Source organism: Triticum aestivum, chromosome 5B (genome assembly GCF_018294505.1).
Source record: "Triticum aestivum cultivar Chinese Spring chromosome 5B, IWGSC CS RefSeq v2.1, whole genome shotgun sequence".
Classification (NCBI taxonomy): Eukaryota; Viridiplantae; Streptophyta; class Magnoliopsida; order Poales; family Poaceae; genus Triticum; species Triticum aestivum.
The window spans coordinates 21,745,973-21,768,214 of NC_057807.1; the positions used below are offsets into that span (position 1 = coordinate 21,745,973).

The 22,242-nt window shown below is 44.5% G+C and overlaps 3 protein-coding genes across 5 annotated transcripts; 2 read left to right on the forward strand and 1 right to left on the reverse strand.

The window, feature by feature from the left end:
* Window positions 1–5,226: 5,226 nt before the first annotated feature.
* LOC123115497 (plant cysteine oxidase 2) lies at window positions 5,227–7,494 on the forward strand. Its single transcript, XM_044536644.1, has 5 exons — window positions 5,227–5,498; window positions 5,636–5,760; window positions 5,894–6,050; window positions 6,174–6,383; window positions 7,093–7,494. The coding sequence occupies exons 1-5, from the start codon at window positions 5,282–5,284 to the stop codon at window positions 7,212–7,214; spliced, it is 831 nt and encodes a 276-aa protein (XP_044392579.1). The 5' UTR covers window positions 5,227–5,281; the 3' UTR covers window positions 7,215–7,494.
* A 2,517-nt stretch (window positions 7,495–10,011) lies between these two features.
* On the reverse strand, window positions 10,012–19,695 carry LOC123110175 (cationic amino acid transporter 2, vacuolar). 3 transcript variants are annotated; one of them, XR_006453196.1, is made up of 13 exons: window positions 19,384–19,695; window positions 18,422–18,623; window positions 18,239–18,323; window positions 18,006–18,146; window positions 17,794–17,912; window positions 17,624–17,720; window positions 17,362–17,534; window positions 17,037–17,262; window positions 16,649–16,901; window positions 16,433–16,541; window positions 16,072–16,338; window positions 15,562–15,947; window positions 10,012–10,026 (listed from the first exon to the last, which is right to left on the reverse strand). XR_006453196.1 is itself a non-coding variant. In XM_044530650.1 (13 exons), exons 1-13 carry the CDS (start codon window positions 19,529–19,531, stop codon window positions 15,785–15,787), a joined length of 1,905 nt encoding a protein of 634 aa, XP_044386585.1. In that variant the 5' UTR covers window positions 19,532–19,694; the 3' UTR covers window positions 15,410–15,784. The 3 variants fall into 3 exon arrangements, 2 of the variants coding, with proteins under 2 accessions (XP_044386585.1, XP_044386584.1); XM_044530650.1 differs by lacking the exon at window positions 10,012–10,026 and having other exon boundaries at window positions 15,410–15,947; window positions 16,072–16,147; window positions 16,226–16,338; window positions 19,384–19,694; XM_044530649.1 differs by lacking the exon at window positions 10,012–10,026 and having other exon boundaries at window positions 15,410–15,947.
* On the forward strand, window positions 12,552–15,267 carry LOC123110176 (uncharacterized). The gene is made up of 9 exons (XM_044530651.1): window positions 12,552–12,818; window positions 12,930–13,133; window positions 13,260–13,392; window positions 13,875–13,945; window positions 14,066–14,114; window positions 14,250–14,326; window positions 14,410–14,495; window positions 14,723–14,819; window positions 14,930–15,267. The coding sequence occupies exons 1-9, from the start codon at window positions 12,695–12,697 to the stop codon at window positions 15,034–15,036; spliced, it is 948 nt and encodes a 315-aa protein (XP_044386586.1). The 5' UTR covers window positions 12,552–12,694; the 3' UTR covers window positions 15,037–15,267.
* Window positions 19,696–22,242: the final 2,547 nt, after the last annotated feature.

Genomic DNA, 22,242 nt, shown 5'->3' on the forward strand with positions numbered 1-22,242 from the left:
CTATGTTACTACCCTTATAGTGGGAAGTGTCATATGTGTAGTAACATACACATGCTCATTTATTGTCTTGTAGACTCATTTTGCATTGGAAAGCGCTATGTGATGGTAACATATTAGGTTACTCTATTTGCCTCTCTCCTCATTAACTACTTGCCACATCAACATTTTCGCTTATGTGGCATCTATGTTACTACCTATGTTACTCCCACTATGACCAGCCTAAATCGGAAAGGAGGTGGTAGTTGTGCATGTTCCTGGACAGTGGCAGAGCTTGATGGACATTCTTGGGGGGCTAATCAGAGTTGAGGGGACGAAGAAGATAAGTTATGCATGAACTCCGAGAAATAATTGATATTCAAACCTAATAATTAGGGGTAGTTTTGAGTAGCGGGATGGGGGGAGAGGGCAATGGTCCCCTTTAGCCCCATGAAGCTCCACCACTGTTTCTGGAGATTCCAGTACTTTTTAGTTGCAACCCAATTAGGTTTAATGGCTTTTTCAGAAAAAATGGTTTGCGTGAGGTTCCCGTCTACATGTGGACCGTGACGGCAGTCATTCATTGTTAACAATAGTTTGACTGTTTGGGTAGCTCAAAAGTTCGACTTGCTTGCATCTAGGCCGGTGCTGCCTCACACAAGAAAAACAATGGTAATCGTGTTTTTAATTTTGAAAAAGTTAGCACAAATAAAGAACTGTTCATGGACTTCCCAAAAATGTTCATAGTCTAATAAAAATGTTTGTGAATTGGAAAAAAAATGTCCGTGAATTCAAACAGGTTCGCGTATTTGAAGAAATTGATCACATATTTGGAAATTGTTCACAGATTCAAATATTATTCATGAATTCAAAATATGTTCGTGGCGAATTCCAAAAATGTCCGTGATTTAAAAAATGTCGGCGAATACGAAATCTGTTCACGGCAAATTCAAGAAATGCCGCGAATTCAAAATATGTTCAAGAATTCTAGAAAAATGTTTAAGTATTCAAAACAATGTTCGTGAATTTGAGTATAGTTCATGAATGAAGAAATGTTGAAGTGTTCAGAAATTCAAGAAAATTTTCATGTACTCAAAAAAATTGTTCACGTATTCAAACATTGTTCGCAGATTCAAAAAATATATACGAATTAAAAATATGTTTGCATTGAATTCAGATAATTTCCGCAAATACGAATTAAGTTTTGGGCGATTAAAAAACTGTTCGCAAATTCAAAACATGTTCAAGTATTCTAGACAAAAGTTCTTGTATTAAAAAAAATGTTCCCGAATTCGGATATTATTCAATAATTCGAAAATGTTTGAGAATTCGAAATATGTTCAAAAACATTTTGAAAAACTTTCACAAATTCGGTAATTGTTCACAATGAATTCAAAATATGTTCATGAATTCAAAAAATGTTCACAGTGAATTCAAAAAATACTCACAACGGAAAATGTTCACATATTCAAAAATTGTTTGCAAAGAAAATGTTGACACCTTCAAAAAATGTTCGCAGATTGAAGAAGGTGTTCATGACTACAAAAATGCTCACCAATTCAAAATATATTGGAAGCAAATTTTAAAAAAATTGCGAATGCAAAATATGTTCACGTATTCGAGAAAATTGTTCACGTATCAAAAATTAATGTTTCATGAATTGTAATATTATTCACAACTTCGAAAAAGTTCGCGAATGAAAAATATATTCAAGTATTTGAGAAAAATACTCAGGTATTGTTTGAACATATTGCTATGGCAGCATGTCACGTCTTGCTCATGTGATTCGAGAAGACGGAGCTGCTTCGCCTGCTTGAACATATATGCATGGTATTGCAAAGGCAGCATGCTCACGTCATGTTTAAGCATTCGAGAAAAATGCTGACGTACTTAAAGGCAGCATGCGCTTGAACTGGGCTGTGGGCATCAGCCCACGAACTGGGCCGGCCTCGTTCGTTTCGATCGCGGTGCACATCAACTGGGACGAGTTTGAGGAAGCGAACGCAATAGGAGACACGGATGTTTTTGTCGTGGTTTCGATAGGTGGTGCTATCGTACATCCACGTTGATGGAGACTTCAACCCACAAAGGGTAACAGCTGCGCGAGTCCACGGAGGGCTCCACCCACGAAGGGTCCACGAAGAAGCAACCTTGTCTATCCCACCATGGCCGTCGCCCATGAAGGACTTGCCTCACTAGGGTAGATCTTCACGAAGTAGGCGATCTCCTTGCCCTTACAAACTCCTTGGTTCAACTCCACAATCTTGACGGAGGCTCCCAAGTGACACCTAGCCAATCTAGGAGACACCACTCTCCAAGAAGTAACAAATAGTGTGTTGATGATGAACTCCTTGCTCTTGTGCTTCAAATGATAGTCTCCCCAACCTCAACTCTCTCTCACAGGATTTGGATTTGGTGGAAAGAAAATTTGAGTGGAAAGCAACTTGGGGAAGGCTAGAGATCAAGATTTATGTGGTAGGAATGGAATATCTTGACCTCAACACAAGTGTAGGTGGTTCTCTCTCAGAAAATATATGTTGGAAGTGTAGGCATGTTCTGATGGCTCTCTCCACGAATGAAGAGTGGGTGGAGGGGTATATATAGCCTCCACACAAAATCTAACTGTTACACACAACTTACCAAACTCGGTGGGACTCGGTCAGACCGATTTAGTTCATAATGTGACCGTTAGGCATTTCGGTAGGACCGACACGTCAACTCTGTGGGACCGATATCGCTAGGATTAGGGCATAACGTAATCTCGGTGAGACCGATTACATAAACTCAATGAGACCGATTTTGGTAATAAGCTAACCAGAGAGTTGGTCAGGCAAACTCGGTGGGACCGATTCGCTCATCTCGGTTGGACCGAAACGTTACGGAAGGGAAACAGAGAGTTTGCATTGCAATCTCGGTGGGACCGATCGCTCATCTCGGTTGGACTGAAATGATACGAAGGGAAACAAAGAGATTACAATCCCATCTCGGTGAGATCGAGATCCCTATCTGTGAGACCGAAAAGACTAGGGTTTGTGGCAATGGCTATGTCAATTGAACTCGGTGGCGGCGGATAGAAAGTTTCGATAGGGCCAAGTTTGACTTTTGGTTTGGGACATATGTGGATGTGAGAAAGTAGTTGAGGGTTTTTGGAGCATATCACTAAGCACTTTTGAGCAAGAAATTCATTAAGCAGCACCTCATCCCTCTTGATAGTATTGGCTTTTTCTATGGACTCAATGTGATCTTGGATCACTAAAAGTAAAATGTAGAGTCTTGTGCTTTGAGCTTGAGCCAATCATTTTGTCCTTCACATTTTGAGGGGTCCACGTTTCTCATTCATGCCATGCCAAACATTGAGCTTTCCTGAAATATTTATCTTGAAATAGCATTAGCTCAATGAGCTATATGTTGTTAGGAATTACCAAAACCACCCAGGGATAGTTGCACTTTCAAAGAACTATACCTAGTCTAGTAATTTCTCATAGGACACCCATTGAACTTGATGAAATCTTGGTAGAGTCTTTATTATAGTAAATCCCGAGGACGGTATTGATGTTATTTTTGAACTATTTAATAGTGGGTCTTTAGGTAACATGTTTTTACTTGAAGTTGTTTTTTGTGCTTCTCCTATATATACATTTAAAATGACGCTTATAATTTTTTGTTAATCCAGAAATAATTAGTTTGGTTGAATCTGATGCTTTCCATAGTTATTAAAATGCAAAAGCTCTTGCCCATTTCAATAAGATGCTTTCTATTGCTAATATTTTTTCTAAGAAAGATATGAACCCAACTTACCTTTTCCCTTTTTCACTTAAAGATGGCACTAAAGCTTGGTATAATAACACAATGACTAGAAGCATTACTAGTTTGTAAGAATTTATTAGTGCTTTTATGGATAAATATTTTTCTTTGCATATGAGACAATTAGTTTTGTAGGATAGATATTTATAACTTTACCCAAATTGAGGAAGAGAGTCCCCTGCAAGCTTAGGGGAGGTTTTGTGAGTTGGAAAGGAATGCTCCTAATCATCCTACTAAGAAAAATGAGATGGTTGATATATTCTATAGCGCTATAACCCTAAAGAAGAGATGCATGCGTTTCCTAATTCCAGAAGATATGAAAGAAGCCAAGAAATATCCTAAGAAAAAATTTATTAAAGCTGAATATGTCAAGAATTTACCTTCTAATTTCCATTTAAAAGGTGACTTCAAATTTTCAACTATTTCAAAAGAGTGATTTCACTCATTTTAACAAACAAATTTCACTCATTTCAAAATACCGAGTTGCACTAATTTTTTGCAAAAAGATTTCACTCAATTTAGAAAAATAATTCAACTCATTTCAAAACACACACTCAATGATTTCAAAAGGCTGAATTTTTTAAATGAGCATTTCAATGGCAACAAATGTTATCCATTTCAATAACAACAATCGTATCCATTTCAATAACCAAAACAGCAGTCTCAGAACACAACAGTACCGATATCATTTATCAAAACCATACCAATTCATATGTGAAACTGAATATGCTATTTTGTTATTTTTATTTCACTTTGAATGCATATGAAATTATCGCTTCACTTATTTCAAGGAAAATTAAATGAATCCAATTTTTTCAAAATTTATTTTATTTATTTAAATCGATTGGGGCATCAAAATTTAAACATGGTTAGAACATATCCAATACCGATCTTTTCCTGAAGACCATGCCATTACATTTTGAGATTGACGAAGTCGAAGTAGCCACAGACGCCTTCGTAGTCGACGAGAACGTCCCCTCTCACTGAAAGCACATCGCTGGAAGGCCTGGAATAAACCCAGAAAAAAACGAGCACCAATGTAAGTCTGAAACTTGAACTCTGACTGACAGTGGATACCACTGTCTTTCTAACCATCCGACCACAGGTTGATTCGCTATACGTGGGTCGTTAGATATATACAACTGATGTGGACCTTTAGCTGCACGATTCATGATGGTACTGCTAGTTTGACTGTTTACGTACCAGCACCGGTTTGAGGGAGGGACACCGGAAAATTCTCCATGCTACTCCTAGTACGCAGGTGGTTTCCTTTGCACCGATCCGTCCGAAACAGCGTCCACCGAAAGGCGTCGAACCGTCCGTGGATTCTCTCGCGCGCCGTGGATCCATCGTCGTCGAGCCCATGGTTTTGCTCCTGTCCCACCTGCACAGTCGCATGCACAAATATCCCAGCCGCTCCTCTCCTCCTTCCCCCACCACCACCTTTCCTTCTTCCTTCCTTCCTTCCGAGGCGTGCGCTGCTGGTGATACGTGCCGACCGATGGGCGCGGGTGCGGCGGGGCTGGACGTGCCCGCCAAGCGGAGGCGGGTGCTGGCGGCCAAGACCAGAGGAGGCAGGCCGCGGCAAGCGAGGAGACGTGCTCAGCCGCAGCCGCCGACGGCGCTGCAGCGCCTCTTCCGCGCCTGCCGCGCCGTCTTCAGGGGCCCCGGCACCGTGCCCGCGCCACACGAGGTCGCCCTGCTCCGGGCCATGCTCGGTACGACGCACCCCTCGCTCGGCTCCTCCATGTTCCGCGTGTTCAAAATTCCAAATGCTGTGGATCCGCAAACTGACCGACTGACTCAAGATGATGTGTTCTGGATTGATGACTGAATTCTGGTTATTTATCTGCAGACAGAATGAAGCCAGAGGACGTCGGCCTGAGCCCAGGCATGACATTCTTCAGGACTAGAGATATTGCGGCCCCAGGGAACCCAACCATCACACACACCACCATCTACGAATCTGACAATTTCTCGGTAATTAAGCAAAAAAATCAGCATGTCCCATCTCAATTTTGCAGTGCATGCTGTTGCTAGCTAGCTGACTAGTATGTAAAAATGAATCACTAGTACGTAATTGCTGACCTTTCTTTTTCTTGCCTCTTCACAGATGGTCATCTTGTACCTGCCGCAAAATGCGGTCATCCCTCTACACAATCACCCCGGGATGACCGTGTTCAGCAAGCCGCTCATCGGATCGATGCACATAAAGTCGTATGACTGGGCTCATCCCGATGATCCAGCCGCCTCATCGCCCGACGATCAACGTGTGCTTCCGAGCATTCCTACCTAGTACAATTTCCCTGCTACTAATTTGCTTGCCACGATTGCATGAGTGGCAAATGAATGCGCGATAACGTACGTCAGGGCTTGATTGCTTTTGCTTGCAGTGAGGTTGGCGGAGCTGGTCGTGGATGATCTCTTCACCGCTCCGTGCGACACGTCGTCGGTCCTCTACCCGACGGCGGGAGGCAACATGCACCGTTTCACGGCCATCGCGCCATGCGCCATCCTCGACATCCTTGGCCCCCCTTACTCCATCGAAGAGAACCGAGATTGCACCTACTACTCGGATGTTCCCTACTCCTCCCATCATCCCAGTAAGTTGTTGGCATTCTTGATCTCAGAAATCTAATCCAGATAATTAACATCATGATCATGCATATATTGACTTGCTACTAGCTAGTAGTTCTGAATGAAATGCCCTTTATGAAAGAAAATAGCTAGTTCTGAATTAGCATGCATGCAACTGGAAATGCATGAGCTCATATTGTATTTTGCACCATCAAAAACAGTACTAGTTTGCCTTGTGAGCAGCCCACTGAACGTGGAGAGAGGTCTGTTAGACCTGCAGCCTATAGGTAGTATCTATCTTTGTTTATGGTACACGCTCCATTTGCATCCTGTGGACATGATTAACTCTCTTAATTAATAGTGTAAGCACACGGTTTTAAGCCCCGGCCCCATGGGTTTTAGAAGCGCGGGATTGTCGAAACCACTTGGACATAAACCATGTTCTACCCGCAAAAAAATTCAAAAATAAACCATGTTCTGAATGACACTAGCCGTCCATGATGTACTTCCTTCATCCGGTACATCCCCTTTTATCCATTTTGATGACAAGTATTTCCGAACGGAGGGAGTAGCTAGCTTCACCCCCAAAGATATTTAGGGCTCCTTCAAGGCTTGAACATTGGTCGGTAATCATCGTGATGACCGATGATGCTTTTGCTAATTAACTATGTTTACAGCTAGCTAGCTGATTACACTGGTGTAACCCAAGGCTAACTGATTTGTCTCCTCTTCTAGTGACACTGACCAGCAATGAGCAAGAAGGCCGGCGCCTCGCGTGGCTGAAAGAGGTTGAGATGCCGAGCGATCTGAAGATGTGCACCGTCCGGTACGGCGGCCCGCCGATCTCCGACAGGTGATTGGGCCCCCGGCGACCGGCCTTCTTTCCAGCCCTTCACGACGATGAGCAACTCAAACCCCAAATCATGCAAGATGATGTCAGAATCGTTTGCCGTATGAATATAGCAGCAAAGCTAGCTTAGGTTTCAGTTTGTGCATGATGTCTCAGTGAGTGATGGCAGTTTATCATGTAAGAGTGCTTGCCTGCCTGCTTTTGCAGCAGCTGTGTGTGTGCGGACCTTGTCCAGATCCTTTGCTGATCTTTGTCAATGCATAGATCATCAATATATTTCACTTCTACTTGGCCTCTATATTCCCCTCTCTTTTTGGTTAAAAATGTTGCATGCTCTGCCCAATTCTTTATGGAATTTGAGATTCTTATACGTTCCTGTTTCCCCATATTTCTCACACTACTTGGGCTTTCAATTTTTTAAAACTTTCATTTTTTTTATTTTTTTAAATAATATGATTTTTTAATTTTCCAACTGTTTCCACATATCTCTTGGACTACTTGGATTTTCAATTTCTAAAAAGTTCAAATAATACGATTCTTTAAATTTACGTACATGTTTCCACATATCTCATGGACTACTTGGACTTTCGACTTTTAAAACTTTTATTTTTTTTAATTTAAATAATATGATTCTCTAAATTTCTCTACCTTTTTTTTGTCATGATATCATCTGCTTATTTGGCCAAATTCATCTTTTTATAGGTTTAACAGTGTCATAAAAACCGCCTCAAATGGTTAGATATTAAAAAATATTGGTTGAAGGGAATGTATCTTGCAGTCATACTAATTAAGTTCATAATATGGGGCTAATAGTAATTCAATTATTCAAAACAAATCGTGAATTTAGAAATTTCATGAAGTTTTTAAAAGTTAAATAATTTTAAAATAAACATTTTTTAAAACATTACAATTTTAAAAATGTACCCGTAGTTTCTGAAAGATGTCCACGTAATTAATTAAGTAAACGTTCACATTTTTTATAGAAAAAAATAAAAGAAAAAACACTGAAAACTACAAGAAAAGCGAAAACAAAAGAGGAGTCTCTGCCAATACTCAAGAAGCTAATATATTACTTCCCTTTGGAAATGAACAAGACAATGCAGCCCAAATTAAAGTAGGCCGAGTGTCGAACACATTTCCAGGTTATGGTAAACCGCTAGTTGACGCCCAACGAGTCGCGGTGGACCGGCCGAGTTTGGGGCTTCACTGTCACGCTTCTGTATTTTCGTTCACAATTTTTTTCTCGTTTTCCGTTTGTGTGTTTTCTGTTCTCTTTTATTTATTTACTTATTTTACTATTAATTCTTAAGTCCTTTTTCCGATTTATTTTATTCTGGTTTGTTTTAAAAAAAATCAAATTGTAAATTTCAAATAATGTTTGTCTTTCTGATTTTTTTTGGAACTTCAAAAGATGTTCCACCTTTTAATAATGGTTTATTTTTAAAAAAGAGACATTGAGGTGAACTTTAAAAAAAATACATTTCGTGGAGTATTTTGTTCTACTTTTTGCAGTTAGGCGACGCTACACGTCGGCCGACGGATCTTTCTAAAAGATCCGCCGCCTCCGCATCCGTTTGATCTGGGGCCATCCAGCGGCCTGGCCCCTTCCTCACCATTGCAATAAAGTGAGTGTTGCAGAACCCTTTGCAACAGATCTCTTGTTGCAAAAACATTTGCAATAGAGGTTCTGTTGCAGATTTTTATTTCGCCTGAACTCTTTTGAAACATGAGTGTCACTGCAGAAGGACTTTTGCAACATAGATGATGTTGCAGAAGTTTTTTCGTCTTAAGTTTTCTATAGTATGGAACGTTGTTGCGGAAGGACTTTTATAACACAGATGATGTTGCAGATTTTTTTCCTTGTCTTAACTTTTTTGCAACATGGGTGTTGTTGCAGAAGGACTTTTGCAACACAGTTGATGTTGCGAAAAAACAGTCAAGTGGCAGAGGCACGCGTCAAGGGGTGGGGGTCCTTGGCGATTGTTGGTCGGCTAATCAAATTCGTATATGACGGTTGCGCATGCGGCGGAAGTGTATCGGCCAGCTGATTCTAATCTTTTTCCTTTCCATTTTGGATTCCATTTCGTCTATACACGCACAAAAGAATTGGCGTTTCAACATTTGGTGTATGTCGACGTCTAGCTTTTTTTGTTTTTGTTATCGGTTTCTTGGCTACATGCCTACATCCATCGGTTGTCTTTTCTTACTTTTGAGCTGAAGAAAACAGACGCCGTGCATACACTCTATATTCTTATTCTTGGCCTTGCTTGCATGGTTGTATTTCGTCTTGCTTTCTGCAAGAGCAGAACAACCGATGTCGCCGGCAAAACTTAGCGTCACACAATTAGTAGCCGTGGTGTAATATCAAACCTAAAAGAATCATATATGCGTATACATAACTGTATCAGATATTAGAGCTGGTTTGCAGAGTTTTTTCATCTTCTTTTTTGGGCTGTGTTTGCAGAGTTAAATAATGTGGCATCGGTGACTCATAAGAGTGAGGCAATGACAAAGACTAAACCAAAATCAAGTGGTGGTTTTTAGTGGTAGTGGGTCACTTAATGTATGGCGACAACCAATCATGCATGGGACGTATGCAATATTATTGAAGGATTGCAAGCACGGGATTTGATGAAATTATATACATACAGATCCTGTGGATATTTATATGAGCTGGCATGCACACGCATGGATCACGTATTCACGTGCACGAATATGTCTGTGTCAAATGTCTGTAGGAGAGCTGGTTTGAATTTTGAATCTCGTCCGGGAAAGCTTTGTACGGGTCCATCTACCTGCAGCATCTCATATATATGATGCTTCCGTGAGAAAGCTTGCATTACCAGGTCAAAAGGGAAAGAGAAAAGTCCGTATTTCAACCCTGAACCAACCAGGCAGTTTGATTTACAACCTTCATCTTTGAAACCGGTCACATTACACCCTCAATTTATCACATACGTAGTTCAAAACACAACCCTTGACTCGGGTTTGGCTTGGTCAACTGGTTTTGACCGAGTCAAACCTGACTAGGCAGCCAACTCAGCAGCTGAACTATCCCTAAAACTGTTGGAGCTGGCTTCTCCGTTCGTAGCCGGCGAGCGGCGGCACTTCACCATGGAACCGAGGAGGGTAAAGAGGAGAGCTGGAGCGTGCACCAGGAGGCCGGTGGAGCTTGCACACCGGACAAATAGGACGTCACTGCAGGCCGCGCATGCCACCCGAGCTTGCGCACGTGCACGACGACGGATCCCCTCTGGCCCTCGTGCGAGCTCGCCTACACGTCCTTCCGCCGAGGTACCCCGTCCTTGCCGCTTAGCTGCTGTTGCTGCTGCAGACGCCGTAGCCGTCGGTAGGAGGCGCCCAACGGCCGCGTATCGGCCCCTGGTGAGCTGCAGCGCCGCCCTTTGCGGGTGGCCGAGGATCTGGACGTCGTCGGGGCGGCGTCAGCTCTGGTGGTGCGGAGCACCTTGGTGACGGGGCTCCACTGCCTGGCGGATACAGCCCGTGGCGGCGGCGCCGCCGCCGGTCGCCGGCCGACGGGGTCGTAGTTGTGGCCGCAGGGGCGGCGAGCCTTGGCGTCAGGCGACCCAGGTGACGGCTACGGGATTGGGTCGGGGTGAAGTGTGAACGGACATAGAGAGAGGGAGAGAGATCTAGGTCAGGATATGTGCGTTGTGGCTGCTTAGTTGGCTGCCTAGTCAGCTTTCACTTGGTCGAAACCAGTTTTTTTTTTCAGAAAAACTTTCAATCTATTCATCTTCAATCATGGAAGTACAACGAATACCAGAAATAAAAATTACATCTAGATTCGTAGACCACCCACCGACGACTATAAGCACCGAAGCGAGCCGAAGGCGCCGCCGTCATCGCCCCTCCATCGCCGGAGCCGGGCATAACTTGTTGTAGTAGACAGTCGGGAAGTCGTCATGCTAAGGCCCCATAGGACCAGCACCCCAGAACAGCAACCGTCGCCGATGAAAAATAACGTAGATCAAAAGGATCCAAACCGAAGACACACAAACGTAAACGAACAACGACGTGATCCGAGCAAATTCATCAAAGATAGATCTGCCGGAGACACACCTCCACACGTCCACCAACGATGCTAGACGCACCGCCGGAACGGGGGCTAGGCGGGGAGACCTTTATTCCATCTTCAGGGAGCCGCCGCCGTCTCGTCTTCCTGAGTAGGACACAAACTCTAACAAGATTGAAAAAATGACTAAAAACGGAGCCCTCCCGCCGGCTCTTGCCAGGATCCACCGCGCCTCCATGGCCCTAGGGCCACCGGAGACGAGGCGGACCTGCGCCGGCGCCGGCGCCGGCGAGAGGCACGGACCCTAACTTTTTTTCTTGAAGGAGGAGGAGGAGCACATTGCTGCGCTTTTTGGTCAAAACCAGTTAACCAAGCTAAAACCGAGTAAGGGTTGTGTTTTGAACTGTTTGATAAGTTAAGGGTGCAATGTGGCCGGTTCTAAAGATGAAGGTTGTAAATCAAACCGCCTGGTTAGTTTAAGGTTGAAATGTGGACTTTTCTCAAAGGAAAAACTTGCATTATCATGTTATTAAAAACTTGGTTGGCCAGTTTTGCACGTATATTACAACTATTAAGATCTTGTAAGATTTTTTTTCGGAAAAATGACCCAAGGTGCTATAGATAGCTCCACGCCAAGTGGACATGACAAAACCCAGACCTTAATCTTGACCATCAAATGCTATATCTGGACTAATTAACAAGGCCTATATGTATCGGTTTTTACCCTGTTTTTCGTTAATTAATCGGGCAATTATCTTCTTTTTAATTAGGATCCATGCGTGTGGACGAGTTGCCAGATGCGTGTGGACCTATCGAAACCACGTAAAAAACATCCGTGTCTCCAACTGCGTTTGAATCCTCCAAACCCTTCCCTTTACTTTCTTGCAAGTTGCATGCTTTAATTTCCGCTGCCTATACATTCTTTACATGCTTGCTTGATTTGAGTGATAATTGCTTGACTCGTCCAAAGATTGTTAAAATCTGTCAAACTCTAAAATTGGGAAAATATTAAGTTTTTAATTGGTCAAGTAGTCTAATCATCCCAGTCTAGACATACTTCAAGGTCCTACAAGGGGCTGCTTGGTATACGGCGGTCCGGTGTCATGGCGTGTGGTGGGACAATGATGGAGGGCGCAGCGGTGGCGGATCATCTGTGCTTGCCGCGCTGCCGTTGTTGGCTTTTATTTCTTCTTCTTTTCCCTTTTGGGCTTGGTGCGCCGTTCATCCCGACAGGCGACAGTTACCCTATGATCGGTGTCTGTTACTTTATAATATAAAACGGGAAAACCCTTTTTCGGTAAAGGACCACCAAACCCATTTCATTTCCCCGCCGTCCGCACTGAAAATTCGAACTGAACTCGCCAGAGACAGAAAGAGAGGAAATCATCCCCAATTCCCCCTCCCGCCCCCAACTCCGACGACCCGCCGCCGCCGCCGCCGCCGCCGCCGCGATGCAGCGCAGCATGGACGCGTCGATTTCGGCGCTGTGCGGCTCCCTCTCCCAGGTGCTCACCCACGCCGACGACTCCTCCCGCGCGCTCTCCGACGCCCTCTCCCGCCGCGCCATCCCCCTCGGTACCGCATCTGACCTCGCCGCCGTCCCCCGCTAGGGTTTCGCCAGCCACCGCTTTTCATTCCTTCCTGCCTGCTCACGGAGGACGTGTGCGTGCGCGTGTTCCCTCGCAGAGTCGGCGACGAACGCGTTCCTGCAGGGGCTGGACCGGCGGGTGGAGGCGGCGGGCGCCGACCTGGCGCGCCTCGAGTCCATGGCCTTCGGCACCGTCTCCGTCGAGGAGCTCCTCGGCCACTGCCGCGAGGCCCTCAACATCGTCTCCCGCCACGCTGACGCCGTCGAGTTCCGCCTCGTCTCCTTCGGCTACGTCGCCCCCCGTGAGTCTCACTGATCCCCCTTCAGGCAATCAGGCAGGAACACACTGGCGACGTCACTTTGGAGCTCTGCCCTGCAGTGTTCGTCTTGTTTTGCTGAGGTTCATCGGGTTTCTCTTGTTGGCGCAGAGGTGGATGACGAGGTGGAAGAGGAGGAGGAAGGTGGAGACTTGGGGGAGCTTGATGTCCCCGGGAATGGGCTCTTGGGAGGGGCAAGTTCGGTCCTCAGGTCTGCCCGGAAGCACTTCGACGACGATGAACTGTATCCTTCCATTACTAAGGCATTTTCAGAGATGCATTTTTGGTTGTGTTGGGTGTGATCTATGACCGGGCTGATGGAACGGGTACATAGCAATTCGAGATGCATAGGCTCCAAATAGAAGATGTCAGCTTGCGCCTAGCTGGCTAGCTGTAAGGTTTGCAATTACAGCGTTGTCAGTGAAGTCAGAATTTGAAGATTTATAAGCATTATTAGGAGTTGAACCATCCTTATTCTGCCCCTATTATTAGCTGTTAACCTTTACTACCAATTTTTCCTGCTAAATGTGTAAATCTCCCTAATATCATTGTCATACCATCATTTGGGACCAGCAAACATTGGAGATTATGATTGGTTCGGTTATATTGGATAAGCTTAGAATTTTGAATGCACCAAGTCTGAACTTTGACATTCTTTTGTGTTTCTGCTAGTGATCTGTGCGATTGAGATACAGAGTATTGAGTTCTTTCTTGACTTCATGTAAGATTTGAGGAGTCCATGTCACTAAAGAACTTTGGGATTTCTGATGCTTGTCTAGCTACTCTGTCCTCTCAAGGTACAGAACACTTGCAATGCATCTTCCAAAATCAACTGTTTAGATGCATTATACATATTAGTATTTTTTACTGCAAGTCCTAAATCAAATAGAGATAATAATTTCTTTCGGATGTCGCAGATATTGATTTTTCTGCGAGCCCAAAGATGCCTGACAGAAAACCTGGAAGGTAACTCAACGAAATACAGACATATATGAGATATCTATTGCAACGTCCTTTTCAGGCTGTTTTTTTTTGTTGTTCTCCACAGTTCTTTACTTGTTTTATCTTCATTGAAAATCACCTTGTGTTTATACTGTTCAGTTTTGATGATGACCAAAAGATCTTGGAGGAAGCTGAAGAACCCACACCTCCCCAAATTGAAACATATGAGCAAGATGGTCAGCAGAGTGTATCTGTTATGTTTAGAAGATATATTAAATGCTTGCTTTTCATGACTGACATCTCTGTTGAATCCGTGAAGACAACGCTTTCCAAGGAATGATAAGGGCGTCGAAGGAGGAGTACGATAAACTTCCTCCTTACATGAAGACTCTTGCATCATGGGAGGTCTGACTTCTTTTAAACTCTTTAAAGTCTTTTCTGATTAATTACTAGAAGGGAGAAGTCATGCAATGTCTTTTCTTGCCTCTTGCCATAAACTCTTTAAAGTCTTTTCTGATTTGGTCTCTGCACTGCAGTGGTTTCATGACGATAGTAGTGTTATCTTAGTTATGCCACCTCGAAGCAAATCTACTGCAATGCTTTACCTTTTTTGCGGCCTCTCTTTTTATCAGGAATTGCATGACGCCGTCTCAAAACTAAATGCATACTTTGGTGGTGATAAGGCTCAGGGGAGTTTGAATCAGGATGATGTTGCATCAGTCGGCTTGGGTATGTTATAATCTTATACTTGCCATTCCCTGCCCGCAGAAATGTCAAATGCTTTTACACTAGACTAGACAAATTCCATTGAGGTTTCCTTTCACTTCCTTGTCTTGTAGGGCGCAAAGGAAGATCCTACTTGTTGATCCTTCTGCGGTTGAATCAACTGGTTATGGAGACGATTGACGGCTCGATCTTCTACAACCTACGCAAGAACGACTCCTAGGCGAATTTTCCAGAAAACCTTGGGAAGCAGAAGGGGATATAGCCGATACTACCACCATACTGTATTGTAATGTTCTCTATATAATAATGTGTTGCGATGTAGTAGTTAGTCTGGTGCATAACTTGGTTCTTTTCAAAGGCAGTGGCTTGGATTTGATTGATGTAAGTTTTTAGAATATCAGACTTGAAGCTGTATACTCAGAGTTGAAGCTGCAAGAGTATTTTAACTGAAGCAGAGTGGAAACTGTATGATGAAAAATTGTTGCCTATCTTTCTGTTAACTGTGTGATGTTTTTAGGAGTATCTAAACTGAAGCAGAGGAGGTGCTGAAATCACAACACCACATCTTGCATGACAAACTGAAGAATTGACTATTGTTCAGAATTGCTTCCTGCTGCAGTGTCATCCCAAGATCTCTGAAGTTTTATCAACTCCGGTGCACTTAAATGAATCTTGCCTTACAATGTTGCAAATCTTAATCTTCTATTTATACATATTTACTATCTACATTCCTCCAACGAGGCACATATATATGATGATGATGATGATGATGATGATGATATATCTACAAATTACAATGTACACAGCTTCAGAATTTGTTGAATTCTTCAGACTCCATGTCCTGCCTTGCCATGCAGGATGCAGCAGCATCAGCGGGGGAAGGTCCCTCCAATCAGGATGCTCAAGGTTTCCGTGAAATGGACTCCGGATCATATAATCTCTCAAGGATGCTCTGCGACAGTATCTATCTAGGCCACAAACGCTGATGAAGAAGAAGAACCGTATATCTCGTTTGCCTGAGCCAGGGAGACGTACACGACGTCCGTCAGCGAGCTGTGGGTCCGGCCGTAGAAAATGTACACGAAGACCCCCATCACCAGCCACACCCCGACCCGCATCCACGTGCCACCCCTGAAGAACATACATAGGTTGCCAAAAAATGTTCAGACACATACATACAAATCTTTCCATTCTGAATGTTTCGTTGGCAAAAGTAAAGTTATCAGCGAGTGAGATCATTGCTTGAGGTACTCACCCTAGATTTATGAGCAAGTATGTGTTTATGAGAATGCACATCACCGGCAGCAGCGGAACAAACGGGCAGATGAATCCTGCAGAGGGAGCGGCAGAAAGGAGCTGTGACATCAAGTTACGGAGAGAAGCGTGAAAATGCCGTGATGCGAGTGTACCTCCAGAGTGACCAAATGAGTGCCTTCCGTCGTCTTGGTCGATCCAGGAGAGCATTCCGAGACCAGCCAGGAGGAGCAGGCCACCAAACACGCAGAATAAGCACATCACCAGGCTAACGTGAAACGGGAGAGACGCGTGTTAGACAGGCCAGTATGTCATTGCACAGGAAAGTTCATCGTGGGAACAAGATATGCCCGGTCACTTACAATGGCAGGAACGTTACGGAAGCTGAAGCCGTCAGGATTAGAACCCCTACGCATACAGCTGCAATGCTGCGAGCAGCGGTTTTCCGCCGCTTTAACTCATCCAATTTGTCTGATGGATTGACAGAGAAACCGGTTAGCCAGCTTATAATAAGTAGAATGCACATACTCAGAAAATGTAGACTCGACCAAAGTCGAAATGCAATTTCCTAGACTTACTTGCGTACAGCTGCTTCTCAATAAGAGGGTCGCTGATTGATTCTACTACGATCACATCCTTAATCTCAGACGTCCCCTGTTCATGGTTCCCATCTCCAAGAGGACTCCCCACCTTTTCCTCATCACATTCTTGGCTTAAGCGGAACGACGTTTGCAGAGAGGATGGCAGGGGTACCTCATCTGGAGGAACATATCTGAGGATCAAGATGGAGACGGCGACTATGGTGAACGCGAGGAGCGTGCCTACACTGACCTGCAACCAAACTTAACTCCTTTAGATCCAATATTTAGTACTCATAAAAGTCTTAATCTTCATGAAATCTCATCTTGAGCCAAAATCCATCAAATTTCTCAAATGGAAACTATTTAAAGGTTCCTAGATCCTTACCATTCCTGCTAGTTGTGAAACATCCATGAAGAACGCCAGAGAAGCGGCACAGATGCCAGTTATGATTGTGCTCTTGACAGGAACTTGTGTCTTTTCGCTAACATCAGAGAAGAAGGATGGCAACAGCCCATCTCTCGCCATGGCCATCAATATCCTTGGCTGTGGCAGAAGTGATCCCATCAAGGTTGAGCAGAGAGCGAGAACAGCACCAGATGTTACAAGGTACCTAAAATAAGACAGCGCAGTAATAAAAAAAGAAGCCTCAGCAGGAAGCACACCAAGTGATGCACGGCGAAATGGAAGCACTGTCAAAAGGAGTCCTTACATCGCCCACTGCATCCCGTGCCTCGCAAAGGCGGACGAAATAGGGGTATCTGGGTCCATAGCAAAGTATGGCACCAGACCGACAATAACAACCGAAACCAGCATGTACAAGGAACAGCAAATCGTCAATGATGTGGCTATTCCCAGCGGCAGATCCCGTTGTGGATTCCTCACCTGTTGGAATGGAAGTTTAGACAGAAGAATTCTTAATAATGCCGCCGATCCAGTGCCATGTCAATTTGGAAATTAGAGCCTGTCCTTACCTCCTCAGCGGTGCTCGCAACTGAATCAAAGCCTATGTAGGCAAAGAAAACGGTCGCTGATCCAGCAAGCATTCCATTCACCCCATATGGCAGAAATCTGTAGAGGAAAGTGTTTAAGCACACTATTTCCCAAAAAGGGAAAGCTAAATAAGAAGTGATTTTTACATTACCCGCCAGACACCTTGTAGCCGACCCATCCTGTTTGGAAGCCAATGTAACTGCCGGCTGTAATAACAAATAGCATCACGCAGCAGTTCAGCACTGTCACAATTCCTTGCACGAATGTACTCTGTTACAAATAAAAACAAAGAGTAAATATCGGAAGCTGTACTCCTCGAAATAGGAACATGAAATGTGTTTCTGAACTGTAGAAGCCCTTAACCTCTTTTATCCCGACGCATAGCAGGGCGGTGACAAGGAAAACCAAGGCAGCAGCACAAGGATCAACAACAACATCTAACCATGGGAGCTCATGGCGTGCTAGAATCCATGGCAGACTATTTGGCCCTCCGAAAAATAACGCCTGAAAGCATACACAGAGTATGTTAGAGAGAGATGGAAGGTGAAGAAACTACTGATCAACATGCTGCAGAAACAAGGGAAAATCCCACTTACTAGATTGGGAGATATGCCGCGGGCAACGGCTGATCCACCAATTGTATACTCCAGTATCAAAGCCCAGCCGATCAACCATGCAACTCTAGGAGAACAAAATGTCAAAGGAAGTGTGAGCAACATCTGATCAACCGAATACGGCACTTCATGAACAATGTGCACTCCAACATATCAGCAAATTACCCTTCGCCAACACAGATGTACGAGTAGTGGTAGGCGCTTCCCGCAGAAGGGCAGCGGCTCGCAAGCTCCGCGTAACAGAAAGCCGAAAGCGCAGCCGCTATTCCGGCGATCAGAAACGAGAGCGTCAGTGCCGGGCCAGAGTGCTCCCGGGCAACCGTCCCCACGAGGACGTACACTCCGGCTCCAACCGTCGAGCCGACGCCTGAAAGATGACACAAAATAGATGCTCCATGAGCACTACTTTCATCACATAACATGAAACACCGGGATGGGTGCAAGACAGAAAATAGACCCTGCAAAAGTGTTAAGAACACTCTGCATTCCAGAAGCACGTAACCATTTCTACATGAAACAGAGTATGCATCATCAAGGTATGTAGCAAGATTTGGGAATTGGAATCCTGAGGGAGGACCCACCCAGCCAGCCACCCACCCTGCCTACACTGACACGGCAACAACCAAACAAGCACAAGAGTAGTAGCCACGGCACAAGCCTGATCTTCTATGGAAAGTACTACTGTAGTATACTACTGCAAATGGACGGAATCTGCATCTCATAGTCCATTTTCTGATCAAAACATTCCTATTGAGATCCCAGACCGCGTGTAGTAATTAACTAAATTCATCTCAAACCATGTGAAATGTTTGCTGTTCTTCAGTGGAAGCATTTACAGTCTGTAACAATCCAAAAGGTAAAAACTCTGCAGGAAATCACACCACAGAAGCAACAATCCGCCAATCCGGACTGACGAACCACACACAGAGCAGACAAGAGAGTAATCTCATTCAGTGTATTGCAAGCTGAAAGATCGGAAGAATTCCGGGGCGCAAAACCTTGGCGCCTTGGGCCGCGATGAAGGCGAGCGAGTAACCGAAAAGGCAGCGTATATAATCAATCAACAAAAATAAATAAAGATCATCCACGGGAAGTCCCATGGAGAGAAAAAGGCCGCGAGCGCGCACCGATGGCGATGAGCTGCGTGATGGAGAGCTCCTTGGCGAGCTGCTGGCCGCCGGCGGCGCGGGCCCGGTCGGAGTCCACCTGCTTCCGCCGCAGGAGCACCCGGATCCCGCCGCCGCCGCCGCCCGGCGCAGCCTCGTCGGCCCCCATCGCCGGCACGGAGGGGGAGCCCCGCTGCCGCCCCCGCGACGTGGAGGTGTGGCGCGGTCGGTGCGCCGGCCGGCCTGCCCCCTTTGCTTGAGCCGCGGGGATTCTTGGGTGGGAGGAGGCGGAGGAGGGAGAAGAGTGTGTTTACGGGCAGGATTAGCGGGGAGCAGAGGAGGCTTCTCGTTGGCTTTTATCGCGAGGCGTGCCGCCGTCTGAATCGTCAGAAAGATATTTTTTTTAAAAAAAATCTAGGAACTGTAGGAGCAGTAGTATACACTATGTATACGTACGTACGTGGCATGGAATACATGGAATAAAGTTTGCTCTGTTTCATACGCCAACACGAGTGTGTAATTTAACAATTTAAATCGAGACTATGAAGGGTTGAAGAGGTCATAGTCATAAAACCGTAGGCAGGTCGCCTCCCTCAATGATAAATTCCGGCGGGTTTTATCGCAAGGGCAGAGCGGCGGATTTTATTTATTGCATGGGGTAGAGCGGGCCGACGACGATTTATAGGCCACACACCCCCTTTCGTAGGGTTGAGCGGGGTTTTCAAGATTCGTAGATGTGCTTGAGCGATAAATTTCGGCGTGTTTTATTGCATCGATGCTCTCGGCAATTATTTAGGGTTTTGAGAGAATGTAAGTTTAGAAGGGACTAGGTAGGAGACTTGAGAGTCTAACGTGCACTATTATATTAACACCGTGGAGGGGCGGAATTCGGGAGAGATTAATTGATTTACGCTCATCTTCAAGGTTCATCCTAACTTATGTTCCATCTCTGCACTAATCCCACCTGAATCCACCCCTCTTATCAAGCATGGGAAGAGGCTTTATTATCAAACTCCCCACACATAATTCCCATTAAATACCAAATGGGGGATTCGGGAATGAAACGACATGAATAATCTCTGTACGACTCTCTTCTCACTAAACTCTAATTCCTCTAACTAACTAAAGGTTAACAATACATTGTAAGGGACATGGGAACCGAACGTTACGGTAAACAATCTTAGAGCCACTGCTTATTAAGGTTACTTCACAATGGTAAAATAATTAATCCTTTTTTTCTTTTTGCAAACTGAACATGTATGATACTCACTGCTAGGGCTGTAAGAAAAGCTCGAGGCTCGTGAGCCGCTCGAGATCGACTCGTTTTTTAACTCGACTCGAGATCGACTCAGAAAAAATATAAGCTGAGTTTGAACACTTTATGTAGCTCGACCGATAAATGAGCCGATCTTGAGCCAATGTTTGCTCGCTCGATTTTAGCTCGATAGCTCGACATAATATCATTATGTTAAATGATCATGTCATATGTTAACGGAAATAAGATAATTTATTACCATATATGTTGTCCATAATTTGTCTCTATTTTATTTACCAACGAACATGAAAACTTAATTAAGTGCAGAGAGAATTTAGGCCTAATTATGGCACGTGGTCGACTACGTGTTGAGTGTCCTATATTTTTGGCAAAGGTTCCCATCATATTCACCTTAATTTTTTTTGTTTTTTATCCATAGATTTATAATTTTTAGCATCTCATTTAGCTCAAAACTAGCTCGAGATCGACTCGAGATCATTACAAGCTGAGCACAAGTCATGTTCTACAGCTCGATCATGAGCTTCACTCAGTTTGAGCTCGCTCAAATTTTCATATGAGTTGAACTGAGCCAACTCCAACTCGCTCGAGCTCGACTCGTTTGCAGCCCTACTCACTGCTGCACTGCTAAATGGCATGGAACACAAAATTTGATGTGTTTAATATGCCAGCAATGAGTTGAATTTTCCCTCGAAGAAACATGAGTAGCAAGGGTTGAAGAATCATAACCACACGCTTGACGGCCTTCCTCCATACTTAATCACCTATACGATAAATTTCATAAAGAAATATTGTACAAAATATAGAGTACTAGTGGATACCCAAGCTGCGAATTCGACGTATTAGAGAGCATCCGTATCAACCAAGCAGATGCGGGAGAAGTCGACTAGCACGAGCGATAAGGGACGTGGAAACAAAACATCATGGTCTAAAAGCCTTAGCATCATGTTATTCATGCACCTGGCCTTTGGGCTATCTGGAAAACTCGCAATGACATGATTTTCAGTTCTGTTGTTTGGTCTGGGATGCAGGCTATGTGGCGAAAAACTGCATCGAATCTATCTCTGTGGGGATGTCTATCCTCCGGCCATGTCAAGGACCGTCTAGAAAGATGTTCACAGGAAGTGGAGCAGCTGGTACGAAGCCCCCCCCCCCCACTTCTGATGAGTGGGAAAGCGTGTTCTGAAGTTCATCAAAATGCTGGAGAACCATCGTCTTTCGGCATGCTTCGATGCTAGTTCCAATGATGAAATGCAGAACGTAGCTCCTTGAACTTGCTTGAACTTAGCCATGCGGCTTTCTTTTCTTGTTGCCAGAAAAGTTTAGCTTTTGTTATGTCTGTGTGTTTTTGTGCCTGAGGCAGTGTGTTGCTGGCCTCCGTACGTGTGCTACCCTTGCAAGAGATTCAGTGCTTCATTTTCAATAAATTGGAGTTGGGGCGTGTGCCCTTTCCCTCTAAACAAATATTAAGCTAATTCAATTGTTATGTCAAAAAAAATCAGTACTAAAAAGATATAGGAGGTGCCAAGCGAAATATTGCTGAGCCTTCGGGTCGAGAGAGGGGGGGGGGGGGGCACTGCCCCCACCTTGAATCTATATTTTTGCGA